The following is a 12959-nucleotide window of genomic DNA, read 5'->3' on the forward strand; positions in this document are numbered from 1 at the left end:
CTTGCATATTTGCGATTCATTCATTCTTTCATTAACTAATTTAACCCGTCTCAGTGCGATTTATGGATTTGTGACCCCACAAATTTGCTAATTTGGCCCAAAAATGTATTGTATAATTGTTTTATTTTTCACAGAAAATGCATTTAATACACCCCAAGTCAGTAATTTTAAAAATAAATAAATGTGTATTTGGGGTGACACATTTATTGGGGGAGTCTTTTATTTGTACCTTTTTATTGGAGCGGAGGCAACCATTTGAGGAAATATAATTAACAATATTCCTAGTTTCACAACACGATACCTGTCACTCAACCACTGTGTCCACTTGTGTTTTTTTTCTCCTCCAGATGCACCAGGGATCCGTTCCAATATCATACACTATTACGACGGTGACAACCCATGGATTTCCCATCCACACTGGCCAGCATTTACCAGGGTGCACCACTCAGCAGCTCCCAGCATGCTCGGTAATGTTCAGCGGACAGCTCTCTCTGCTTTGCTGCCTTCCTCCTCCTGTGAGTTTAAAAGGGAAGAGCCCAAATGTCAGTGGCTTTTATGTGGTACACAATAGCAGCCATGCAGTCTTGTCTCTGTGCAGGGTCTACAGTACTTACACGCTACATTGTGTGTGTCTATGTCCTTGAAATCACAGCAAAATTAGTGGCATGACTTTGTTGTTGGTGAAAACAAGTCTTTTTGTCATTTTGCTGAAAGATGCCTGGTGTTGTGACAATATTGTCAGTGCTATGGTTTTATGTGATTGGTCATATCTGCCCATCTAATGCTTTTAACACGGGTTGGGCGATGTGTCAAACATTTCCAAATTGACCACTGATTGCTCTGCAATGGTGGTGAGAAATGTTATCAGTGTGAAAGACTGCAATTAAAATATTTCTTGTTAAGATGAATACATCTTGCTCTCCATGTTCTGAACTCCTATTTCAATGTTGAATTGAGCCTGGAGGAGTTCCACCATAGAAGAGATCTTAGTGGATTTAACTGAACTTCTTATTGCTGCTGACATGTTCTTCTTTAGATCGCAAACCATATAGTTGAAACCCAAAAGCAGCAGATTGTGAGCTCAACATAAACATCCTGCAATGTGTCCCTTCGCCCAACCCTACTCAAAGCATGGAAGTTTCATTCAAATTTTGAGTGGAGAAAAGAACACTCCTTAAAAATATATCTTTCTCTTGCTTTTCTCTTCAGCTCATACAGGCATGTACCATGCAGCATATGCCAGTGTCGTATCAAGCCTTCCCACCCTTGATCTCCAGCGAACATTTTATATTGCACCCAACCCCATGTGTACCCCCCCACCAGCCGCCGCACCTTACTCCTCTGAGCCAGTTTGTCCCTTTACAACCTCAGCACCCACGCATGGTGAGTATACCACATAAACTGTGGTCACCATTGTTTTTCCTACACAGTTAACCAAACATTTTTCATGTATTTCATGTATTTCCCCCTCAGCCTCTACAGAGGGTAGAGAATGAAGTTGACCTAAGAGGGGACCAACACCCATTAGGAACCTTCTCGTACCCTCCCTCACATCATCCACCAGCGCTGCCTCCTTCTCTGCCCATACAGTATCTTCCTCAAGAGCCTCTGCATCAGGAACTTCCCTTCGGAGTGGTAAGACTCATTTGCCATATTTGGGATGTGTGCATTAAAACTACACGGTATAGTTCCTCAGTGGGGGCCTTTTAAGTAACTTTTTTTGATGTGTGCATAAAGTTATATAGAACGTGCTGTAGGGGTGCACAATATTATAAATTATGATGCCACACTGATAAATCCATTAGCATTTAAAAAAACGCTCCAGTAAATAATTGCTCCAATGAGGCAAGGTGACATGTATTGTGTCGGTGAGTTAGAGTGAGCAAATCAAGCGCTCCTACCTTGTAGGAGATCGTAAACCTCCCTGAATTCAGTGTTAGCAAACATTGCATCCATTGTGTTGGACTTCTTTATTCTTGAAGAGAAGACATTGTTTGTGCTATTTACACCAAATGTTTTGCAAACATTCCGCAAGGAGGGGAAAAATTACATAAGCGCTTCAACACAAACTTTATCAGCCACCTAAAACGCCAGCATCGCTACGACAGGTTTTGATAGCCTAAGCAGATGCCTGCTTAAAAAAAGCTGCAGAGGTAGTCTTAAAAAAAGGCTAGTTCCTGTTGCTGCTGCTTTAGAAAAGTGCAAACAGTTTGACAGGGCTAAAGCGATCTGTGATATCTTTATAGAAATGTTTGCGCTGGAGGACCAACCTTTTTGTCGATGTTTTTTCGAATGTGAGTTTGCTAGCAAAATACAACTTGATCGCCACACTTCTGTACACACTCCATCCATCCATTTTTTTACCGCTTGATTGTGATAGTGGGATATAAGGACATACAGTAAGTTTCAATACTGCTTTATGGACGTGATGTGAGCCCTACCATCGTAGTATTGTCATATTTGGTTTAGGCAAATCTACAGGTAGAGTTTATCAAATCCACTTTTCTTTATTCCTTACTTCCAAGTGTGCACAACCTACAGTTAAATCTAAAATTACAAAATTATATGTATGAATAAGTACCGGTAATTGATATTGGTCTTGAAAAGCAAGATTTTGTCAGTATCGGCTTGAAAAAAAAAGTACACCCTACAGTAATAAACACGTGCAATTTACTACCTGAAATGTGCTATGTATACACATTTTAGTATTTTTTTACAAAATTTCATATTGTGAGTTACTGTATTATTCTAGCTTTGGTAGATTGTACAGTGTGACTAAAACATGCTTTTTGAAGTATTTAACTAACAACTGCGGAATTTAGAGTCCACTCTTACAGACCCCATGCTTTCTTTTCTCAATTCAGCAAGAGAGGTTTTGCTTTTTTATAATTTTTCTAGAGCACATTTGAAAATATTCATAGCTGACCAAGTTCCAATGTATTTTCCCACATATGTATGTTTCTTCCACCAGCCATATCCACACATGCTGCCCCGGCGAGCGAATGGACAGAGATACCGGTTACAGCAGCATCTCCCTCCTCCGCCACCGCCTCCATCTTACTACCCAGGCTTCCTCCCTTACTTCCTGTAAGTACCTGCTCTGTGGACACTACGGGTTGGGAAAAAATTGATATGGCAATATATCGCAATACTTTCGCTACCTTGCTGTACGGGGGTAGTGGGTGAGCAAGGCAGTATAAGAAATAGACAGTTTTTGCCATTTTAGTGGCAAGAAACTTAATTCACTTTCTCTCCAACTGCAATACATGACAATAGGTCATTTGGTCATTGTTTTTTATTCAATACATTATTACTGTCATATAGTGTACACCAGGGATGCCCATGACGTCGATCGCAATGGGTGTATCAGTCGATTGCCAGCCAGGCATTAAAAAAATAGTCCTAACAATTAGAGATCATCAATCTTCACTATGACTTCACTTGATTGACATTAGCAGCACCCGAGGATCTTGTGAGATGAGGCTGGTTGCAGCGAACTCACCAGTAGGTGGACATCAGAGTTTATATTTTAATTGTATTTAGTTTTGTGTTTTTTTTTATTCCTTTTTTAGATTTTGTTCAAGAATTACTGTGTAAGTGTTACGATCTAGTTGCATGTCTGAGACGGTCATGTCTCAGAGGATTCAAAGGACAGCAGGAAGCAGCTTGCAGGTAAAAATGGTTGTTTAATTCCAGTACGAGGCACAAAAACTTCCTGGGCATTAGCCTAGCGTGAAGCTAACTGGAACTCAAAGAGTCGCCAACGGCAAACAATAACAAAGTCTAAGTGTAGCAATGAAGACATGGCCGGGTGAGATCGGTCATGTCAGTAAGTTTGGAAATACGCGATCATTTGGTGAAAAACAACGCGATTGACTCTATATCGAACTTTGAGTGTATAACTTTCGTTGTCATGCATTGTTTGATCTGTTTAGGATTGGGCTTCATTATTTTTTGCTCTTGTCTCCATTTAGCTCTATGCTTCCTGTGCCTCCAACAGCTGTGGGCCCAGCCATCAGTCTTGATCTTGATGTGGATGATGTAGAGATGGAGAATTATGAGGTTAGTTGACCAGTCAGCAACACAGACATCACACTTAACACGTAAAGCACAAAACGTTTAGCTAGTGTAAGCACATTTTTTCTAATTTTTCGTAAAATTAGAAGAGGAATTCTAGGGCCTATGCACTTACACTTAGCGCTGTCTTCGAATGACAAGACTGCTACAGGCAGATTACACCTGACACGATTCATAATTCAAAAACATAAATGATCCAATAGACAAAACACACAGCACATTCTGCAACTACATTATTGTGCGCCATGAAGTAGGGCTGGCTGGGCGATACATCGACATACTCGATATATCGCGGGTTTGTCTCTGTGCGATATAGAAAATGACTATATCGTGATATTCGAGTATACGTTCTCACGCAGTTGCTTTTAGCTGTGGGCATTACACTGCATGCGTTTCCCACTCTTTCTTGTCTCTCCTTCTCACAGAGACTTAAAACAAGCGCACCTTCTTATATACGTCACGTGTACAACGTCACACGCTCCCGCGGAGCAGAGAGGTAGCAACATGGTAACGTTAGCTGTGATGCTAACAGTGCGGTGCGGGTGGTAATAAGAGAGAGAGAAGGTGCGAATCTGGTAACAAATGAAGGAAGAATTAATTCCCAAGAAAAACAGCACGGGGTCCATTTTCTGGCGGTGGTTTGGCTTCAAGCGGGAAGATGTCGAACAATTATGCGGCAAAAGCGTTGCTACAAAAAGTAGCACTGCTGCTAATGTAGCATCATTGGAAAAGTCACCCGCTAGAGAATAAGGAGTGCTTGAAACTTCGCATGTCAACATCTCCGTTCGGTGCCACACCAACAAAATGCCGAAGCAACTATTTCCAGATCAACACCGTATGAAAAAAATAGTCAACAGGAGATAACGTCCGCAAGAACCTACTACATAGCGAAAGACATTTGATTTCCTATTATGCAGCTAATTTTTATTTGACACTTATTGAAATATCTTATGTGACATCATGTTTTAAACTATTGTAGTGGCGTTCTGTACAAAAAGTGCACTTTAATTTAGTGTTGTTTTGATATGTCACCTTAGTGACATCATGCACAAAAGTGCACTCATAGCTTGTTTTAAAATGTTTCTGACAATCTTGCACTTTCTGTTTTGGAAATGACATGAATGTTTGTGCCACTGATTAATAACTGTTTAATAAATACAGTTTTGGTAAATTGACTTACCGGTAGTTGTGATTTCCCTCTCTGCATGAAAGTTTAAAATAAGCATGTATTAATGAAATATGAACAAGAATGTTTTAATGTACACACAGAATCATCATACTGCTGTGATTATATGCATCAAATGTTCATTCAAGGCTAAGGCAAAATATCGTAGATGCGTAGGACATATTAATAAAAGGCCATATCGCTCAACCCTACCATGAAGACGTTATTTAAATTCATGCACTTCTCTTGTTAAAAATGACGGTGGAAACTGTGTACATCGGATAGATACTGTGTACTTCCACTTTTTGTATGATTTGTTTTGTTCTCATAAATTTGCTTCATTTGTGTACTTCCTCGGTTATATATAAATATTGCACATCACAAATGTTTTCTTTGCCACTGTATCATTCCGCAAAATCCTGTGCCCATACAAAGAATCCTATGCGTTGGTGACTCAGCCTCTGTGCTTTTTTTTAATTGATTGTGACATGAATATGACAAAATAGGCCAAATAAAGTTGTGAGTGCCATCACTTTGATGAAGAAGGTGGGGAACTTTTGCATTCAAGAAAAAACTAATACAAAAGTACATACCTCGCTTCTCCCCTCACCCCTTTTCGCCAACAAGAGTGATTGAATATTTGTGTTTCACATCGTTTTCTGCTTGTAAAACTATAATTATTTACTTTAAAATGTGTTTTGTGTTCATATATTTGAGTGTCTGGAACAAAGTAATTGGATTTACATTTAATAGAAAGAAAGTGTAGAAAGTGACTACCGTGTGTTCTTTGCAGGCTTTACTTAATCTTGCCGAGAGGCTGGGTGAAGCAAAACCACGTGGACTTGCCAAGGCTGACATCGAGCAACTTCCATCGTACAGGTTCAGCTCAGAGAATCATCTATCTGAACAAACGCTGTAAGTCTCTACATTTTTACTGCGTTTTCCCAACATGTTTTAAACCACACATTTGTGTGGACAGTAGATGAACACATACCAATGATTGAGGCGTCGAGCATATAAAGATGTCCAGTTAACCACTCAATGGTGAGTAAGGGGAGCGCAGTTAGTGATGAATCTCAGTGCACCGTGGTACACACCATCCAGCTTGTGGAGACAACCAGCAGTAGCATTCATATACAACACATCTCCATAGTCAATAACAGGTAACTGTTTCACAGTAAAAGAAAAGCAAGACTTGTTCCTATAATAAAATCCCAGTACAAGTTTCAGTTTTTTTTTTTACAACATACTGAATGTGCTCCTTAAAACTCAAGTGGTCATCAATACTAAAAGACAAGTTGTCTTAAACTTGCAATAAGAAACATATGTTTAATGTACCGTAAGATTGTTTGTTGAAATAAAGCCAATAATACCATTTTTTGTGGTTCCCTTTAAGTATTGAAGTATCTAAATCAGTGACGGCTGGTGAGGAACTGACTTCATCACAGTCAGATTTACAAACATATGAACCCTAAAGAGTATCTTATTCACCATTTGATTGGCAGCAGTTAACGGGTTATGTTTAAAAGCTCATACCAGCATTCTTCCCTGCTTGGCACTCAGCATCAAGGGTTGGAATTGGGGGTTAAATCACTAAAAATTATTCCCGGGCGCAGCGCCGCTGCTGCCCACTGCTCCCTTCACCTCCCAGGGGGTGATCAAGGGGATGGGTCAAATGCAGAGGACAAATTTCATTACACCTAGTGTGTGTGTGACAATCATTGGTACTTTAACTTTACTTTAGGCTCTTTATTGTTGTTGTTCTTGCTTTGTCTTGCACTGGACTTTTATTTTATTTTTTTGTAAAACTGAAATACACACAATGACATATGGCTACCGGTATATGATTCAATCAACACACTGAAATGTAATACACAATATGTAAACATCAGCTCCACACAAATACACAGCACCATCATCAAACACTGCTGAGTGTTGAAACTATTTCTATGGTGGAAATACACGACCGGCAGCCATTTTAAGTCCTCAAACATCCATTAAATTAGTGCACAAAAATCGTTTTTCAATACACATCTTACTATCAAATTTAGCCACTTTCCACCTTCATATTGAGCCACATAAACAAGTTAAGCAGTTTACTTACAGACTTAATCTTTTCCAAGGCTCGTAAGAGGTAACACAACTTGTCTACGTCTTATTGTCTCATGAACTGAACTAACATTGTAAACCGGAAGTGCCCAAACTGATGACGCGCAGCATTTTCCCATCGCCACAAGGTGTCAGTAATAGTCCACAATCAAACGGGCATAACAAAAACTTTTATTTTAGATATGTAATCCTCCATGTTAAAAGTCCAGGCGTGAGGAAAAAAATAAACTATCGCTAACTGTTGCTGCTTGTTGTCACTTATTCTGCTGCCGAGTAGTCGCAAAAATGATCCGGGATCACTAGCGCCCTCTACCACCATGAGGCGGGATTACTGCGAGCCTCAGCCAGTGCGTCTTTCGCAGCCGTTTTATGATTGCTCAACACAAAAAATACGTTACACACATACAGTTGTTGACAAAATACACTGTACATTATATACCTCAGCTAACTAAACTATGGAAATGTATAATATAATACATATAGCAATACGGTCTCACTGCACAGCAGGCCAGCAGTTAGCCGAGTCATTGCGCAATCCATGTTGAGGCTCAACTCAGTGACGTGCCTCAACTGGCTGCTGATCACCGCAAGTCTCTTCTCAGTATTTGAACGGCAAATGTGAAAATTCAGCGATTTTGAATAAAAATAATCTAAAACTGGTGAAGTTAAATGGAAAATAACTTTATAGTATAATCACTGGATACATATAACAATTTAATACATTTTTTTTCTTTTTACATTTTTTTTCTTTCCATGATGGCACGTTGAGGCCCCGCCTCACCTGCCTCCCCTGACTACACATCACTGATCTAAATACATTTTGGTACCGGTACCAAATTATTGGTATGGAGTAGGGATGTCCCGATCCGATATTTGCCAAAAAATGCGTATCGGCAAGGCATGGGAAAATGCCGATCCAGATCCAGTTTAAAAAAAAACTCTGGTCCGTGTTTTCCAACGCACCGATTTATATAGTACATTCCACTTTTCTGCTGCTCCCTAATTTCCGTTCCGCATTTTCCAGCACACCTTCAACACATCCACAGGTCTGTGGATTCTCACGCAGTTGCTTTTAGCTGCTGGCATTACACGACAGGCTCTTCTCACTCTTTCCTGTGTCTCCCTCTCACAGACAGCAAGCGCACCTTCTTACACACGTCACATACTGTCACGTCATACGTCACATACGTATACGCCCTCTCCCAGCAGAGAGATAGCAGCATGACTAACGTTAGTTGTGATGTTAGCGCAGCCGTGCGAGCAATGCTCCCTCTAAGGTGCGCGCCTGTGCAATTGCGCACTGCTCAAGCGTCCTCTGCGCACGGCAAATCCATGCCACGCACAAAATCAAAAAAAAAAAAGAAGTGCATAACAATTTTCGACACGACACGGACACGACAGATAAAACAGTTTTCGTCATCATTGTTCAAATATTGTAACGTCTGTCGAGACGCTTATCTCCATTCGGTGCCACACGTCCACACCATCAAAATGCCGAGGCAAACATTTCCAGATCAACACCGTATGAAAAAAAATAGTGATTTTTTTTAGTTGTGATTTCCTTCTCTGCATGAAAGTTTAAAAGTAGTATATATTAATGCAGTATGAAGAAGAATGTTTTAATGTAGACACATAGAATCATCATACTGCTGTGATTATATGCATCAAGTGTTCATTCAAGGCTAAGGCAAAATATCCACATATGTATTGTGTAAAATATAATAATAATAAAATATCGCAATATTTAAAAAAGGCCATATCGCCCAGCCCTAGTTCAATGATGCCATTTCTGTTTGTCATTTGTAATTTTGTCTATTTTGTGTTTATCCTTGAGGTCAGTTTCTTGTTACCAACCATTGTGTTTTATTCAAACTCCCCTAATTCAGCTGGCTAGTTGTTATCAAGAGTACTAAAACCCTTTTCAATATGATTCTGACAACTAAGTAGGCTAAATAACTTTAAACTTTAATACATGCTCTGATAGGCCAGTATCGGTCAGTATCGGTATCGGATCGGAAGTGCAAAAACCTGGATCGGGACATCCCTAGTATGGAGACAACACTACATCACATATATGCATTTTTTATCCACATAGGAAAGAGGACTGGGATGAAAAATAATCTGATACATATTTGCATTTATAAGGAGGGTCAAGTTCACAGAGGTGAAGATTATTATGCACATTGCTTTTCTTAATTGCTCCAAAGGCTGACAACAGCTGTACTTCCATCTCTTGATTGTCACATTGACTCTTGTCTGTCTTCTCCTCAGGTGTGTTGTGTGCTTTAGTGACTTTGAGTGTCGGCAGCTACTTCGGGTATTACCCTGCAACCACGAGTTCCACGCCAAGTGTGTGGATAAATGGTTAAAGGTAAGACGGGAGACAATTTCCGGGTGTGGTCAGCGCGTTCTAACGTCTTCCCCCCCGTTGGACTTTCCAGACCAATCGCACTTGTCCCATCTGCCGAGCTGACGCGTCCGACGCCGTGGCCGTGCACTGAACGGGCCCAGTTAGTCCTAAAGCTGTAGACACCTGCCAAGACCTACATCCTCCAGTAACTACAGCTAACTACCCACTTCCTGAATAATAAGCACTCTGGGATCCTTCCTAGAGCCTGTAGTCTTGTGAAAAAGGCGCTGCAGCCCAAAAGGCGGGAACGCTGGGATTAACCAGCCGGGACTTTCTCTGCCGTCCTCGTTGCAGATTCCAAAGAGTTAATCCCATCCACGTATTATCTGCTGCTTTTGTTTACAGGGTTTGCATTTGTTCCGTGTAGGCTTGGTGGTTGGCGTTGACGCGTGACAGTTAACAAAGACTAGTACGAGGGCCGTAGATGCATGTTTGTATTGGGCCATATTTGTTCTGCAATACGGTATTGATCTTTTCTACACTTACAGCCCCTCTTTTGTTCAGCCTCCCGCTTTTAGGCGCCTATCCTCTGTGGAACACCCATGTCTGAAAAAGATGTCTTGTATTAATGAACTGCATCATTTCAAGAATATTTAGCATAACTGCACAAGTGCTTACTTCTATCCTCTGCGTGTGTGAGAGAGTGTGTGTGTGTGTGTGTGTGTGTGCAGGTGAGCCAATGTATTGTGTAACCACTGGATGCTCGGATTTGCATGTTGATTCCGACTAGCAATATTTAAAGCAAGCATTACCACCAAAATGATCAAATTTAAAAGGGAAAGAGAAACAAAGAAGTGCTTGCTTGGTTGGAAGAGGCGCGTGCAGACAGCAATATGTGCAGAGTGGCGAGCTTCGAATGGACTTTTTAAACTTCCCGTTTGAGGAAGACGTGGCTGCGTGTTTTTTTTTTGTTTTGCGTGTGAGCCAACATTTGCTATCTTAGGACCTTGACAAGCACAAACCTACTAATACTAACCTTGGAAAATACTGTGTCATTTTCACCATTTCTACGAAAGTTTATTTATTGCTTTTTAATCTTAAAATCTAGAGAAAATGCATTTGAAGGAAAGTTTAACAATGTTTGGTATGTGTTTATACTCTGGTAACGTGGTCAGGTCATCCGCTTAATGGTGGTGTTTACTAAAAAACAAAACGACAGAAAAAAAAAAAGAAAAAAAAAGCAAGTATGTTCAAGTTCCGTGTGAATGCTTTTAGATTTGAAGACAGAAGAATGTTGCTGAAGTCGTGGTTGCACTGCGGCGCACGCCCACCGTCTGCACCCCAAAGTGAGCCGCACGGGGGCTGCGAAGGCGGGACGTGTCGGGTGGTGTGGGAACACTGTGGGACTTCTACTTTCCTGCGTGTGTTCACACTTCAAATAAGTCAGCACTAACAAGGCCGTGTAAAAGGGATCTTTGCCTTTTTTCTTTCTACTTCAGTGTCTTAAGTGAGTCTTTGACATGTGTGCGTGCCACCTTTTGAACGACAAAAAAAAAAAAAAAGCCATTTAATGAGTTCTACCCACAGCTTTTGAGAATCTATGTGTACATATCTACTCGCAGGCTATATCGTACGTAAAAAAAAATAAAAATAAAAAAACACAAGAAAAAAACCACTCAGGGCCACTCGGTATATAAAAATAAAGGACAAACGGAAAGGATGCCATGAAAAGGATATATCTGAATTTATGTTGGTCATTTTCCTCGGGCCAGAAATGAGTTTATGTAATCAATTATATCCGTATTTTAACGACAAGGCATGTTTCAAAATAAAAAGAGGCAATGTACACAGCAAGTCATTTATAACCCACTTCTTAATGTGCACACTTTCCAGGTGTTTGCATGACTTTACAAAGAATAAGGAAAAAAAAGATCTAGTTGAAATCTGGCAGGAGGGCCAACAGTACGCTTAAACGATGCACAATATGCATGCTTGTCAACCACTTCGTAGTTGGCTTCTGGAGGGTTGAAACTTGTACCGCTCAGCTGATAACTGCCATGCATTGTACTGCACATATTTCTAATTGAACTGAATGACTTACAAGATTTTATTGCGCTAACTTCATTTTACAGAAGAAGAAAAAAAAAAAATGTCTTGAGTCCTATCGATTGTTTCTGTTGTTACTGTTCTTGCCCTAATGACTGAAAACAAACCTGCTCTGAGACTACTGTAGTTTGATCAAAAAGCCATAGTGACAAGGTGCTAGATGTTCTGCTTTTTAGGTATGAATGCAATAGTTTGTCATGGATCTCATGTATTCTTAAAGCATGTTCTACTAATAACCCAGTGGAGGTCATTCTAATTATAGTTTACTAAAAAAAAGAAAAAAAAGTGTTGTCATACTTATTCCAATGTAATGCTGTACTGCCTCTCAGGCACTTGCTCTCTCCGTGTATCAATATCTTCAAATGTATTGTTCACATATATTTCATATTAGCGCTTATTTTTGGAGTGGGATCGACCATTTAATTGGCCCTACTACTTTAAAAGAAGCTCCCACTAAAGACTAAGAGTATTTGTAGTCTTTCTGCTAACTTCAGTAATCACACACAGAGGGAAAAAAAAGATGTTCCAATAAGCAGCTAAAAAAATGTTTGGATTTGTGATTGATTGCTTTGTAGAAGCCAGTTATTGTTTACCAATTATCTCTTTTTGCTGTGATGGGATTGTGGTTTACTGTTGTTACCCTCCCTGGCCGCTAGAGGTCCCCATCTGACCTCTTGACCCAACCCACCAACAGAGCCAGGCCACATGTTCTTTTGTTAGGCAGATAGTTTTGCTTTGGTACTTGCACTTTTACAGTTACCTCATTTTTCCATGTTTGTATTGCTGCGGGGCGGGTGGGATGAAACAACTAAAATATATATATATAAATTTATATATGTGAAAAATATATATAAATATATATATATTAGAGGAAATGGCTGTGATTATTTTGTCATTCCATTGGAATCATTGTTTGTAGCATTTAACATTAGTGTATTACGCATCTGTATACTGTTTGGAATTTTTAAGATTTGTACTTTTTTTAAATGAAAGTTGCTAGTTATGCTTTAGCAAGTAGTGCAATCATATTTTTTTGTCGCTCATTGGAAAGGGTTGTTCACTAATAAATGTATTACGTATACCAACACTGACGCCTGCCTCCTTTATGTGACCACAGACTGCCAATCAACTTCCCGTTTTTGAATATGGTTT

General features: G+C 40.0%; 1 protein-coding gene across 4 annotated transcripts in view; it reads left to right on the top strand.

The window, feature by feature from the left end:
* The window catches only part of rnf44 (ring finger protein 44), a 31592-nt gene extending 18698 nt beyond the window's left edge, over nt 1–12894 (top strand). For 3 of the 4 annotated variants that reach the window (XM_061927879.2, XM_061927882.2, XM_061927878.2), the window contains 8 exons: nt 348–515; nt 1210–1383; nt 1474–1635; nt 2972–3087; nt 3975–4062; nt 6036–6157; nt 9623–9722; nt 9793–12894. In XM_061927879.2, the coding sequence (XP_061783863.1) occupies nt 348–515; nt 1210–1383; nt 1474–1635; nt 2972–3087; nt 3975–4062; nt 6036–6157; nt 9623–9722; nt 9793–9852 (990 nt within the window). In that variant the 3' untranslated portion in view covers nt 9853–12894. The remainder of the gene's footprint in view (nt 1–347; nt 516–1209; nt 1384–1473; nt 1636–2971; nt 3088–3974; nt 4063–6035; nt 6158–9622; nt 9723–9792) is intronic. The other variant, XM_061927881.2, reaches the window with a different exon arrangement.
* The last annotated feature ends 65 nt before the right edge of the window (nt 12895–12959 follow it).

This window comes from Nerophis lumbriciformis, linkage group LG35 (genome assembly GCF_033978685.3).
Source record: "Nerophis lumbriciformis linkage group LG35, RoL_Nlum_v2.1, whole genome shotgun sequence".
Taxonomy (NCBI): Eukaryota; Metazoa; Chordata; class Actinopteri; order Syngnathiformes; family Syngnathidae; genus Nerophis; species Nerophis lumbriciformis.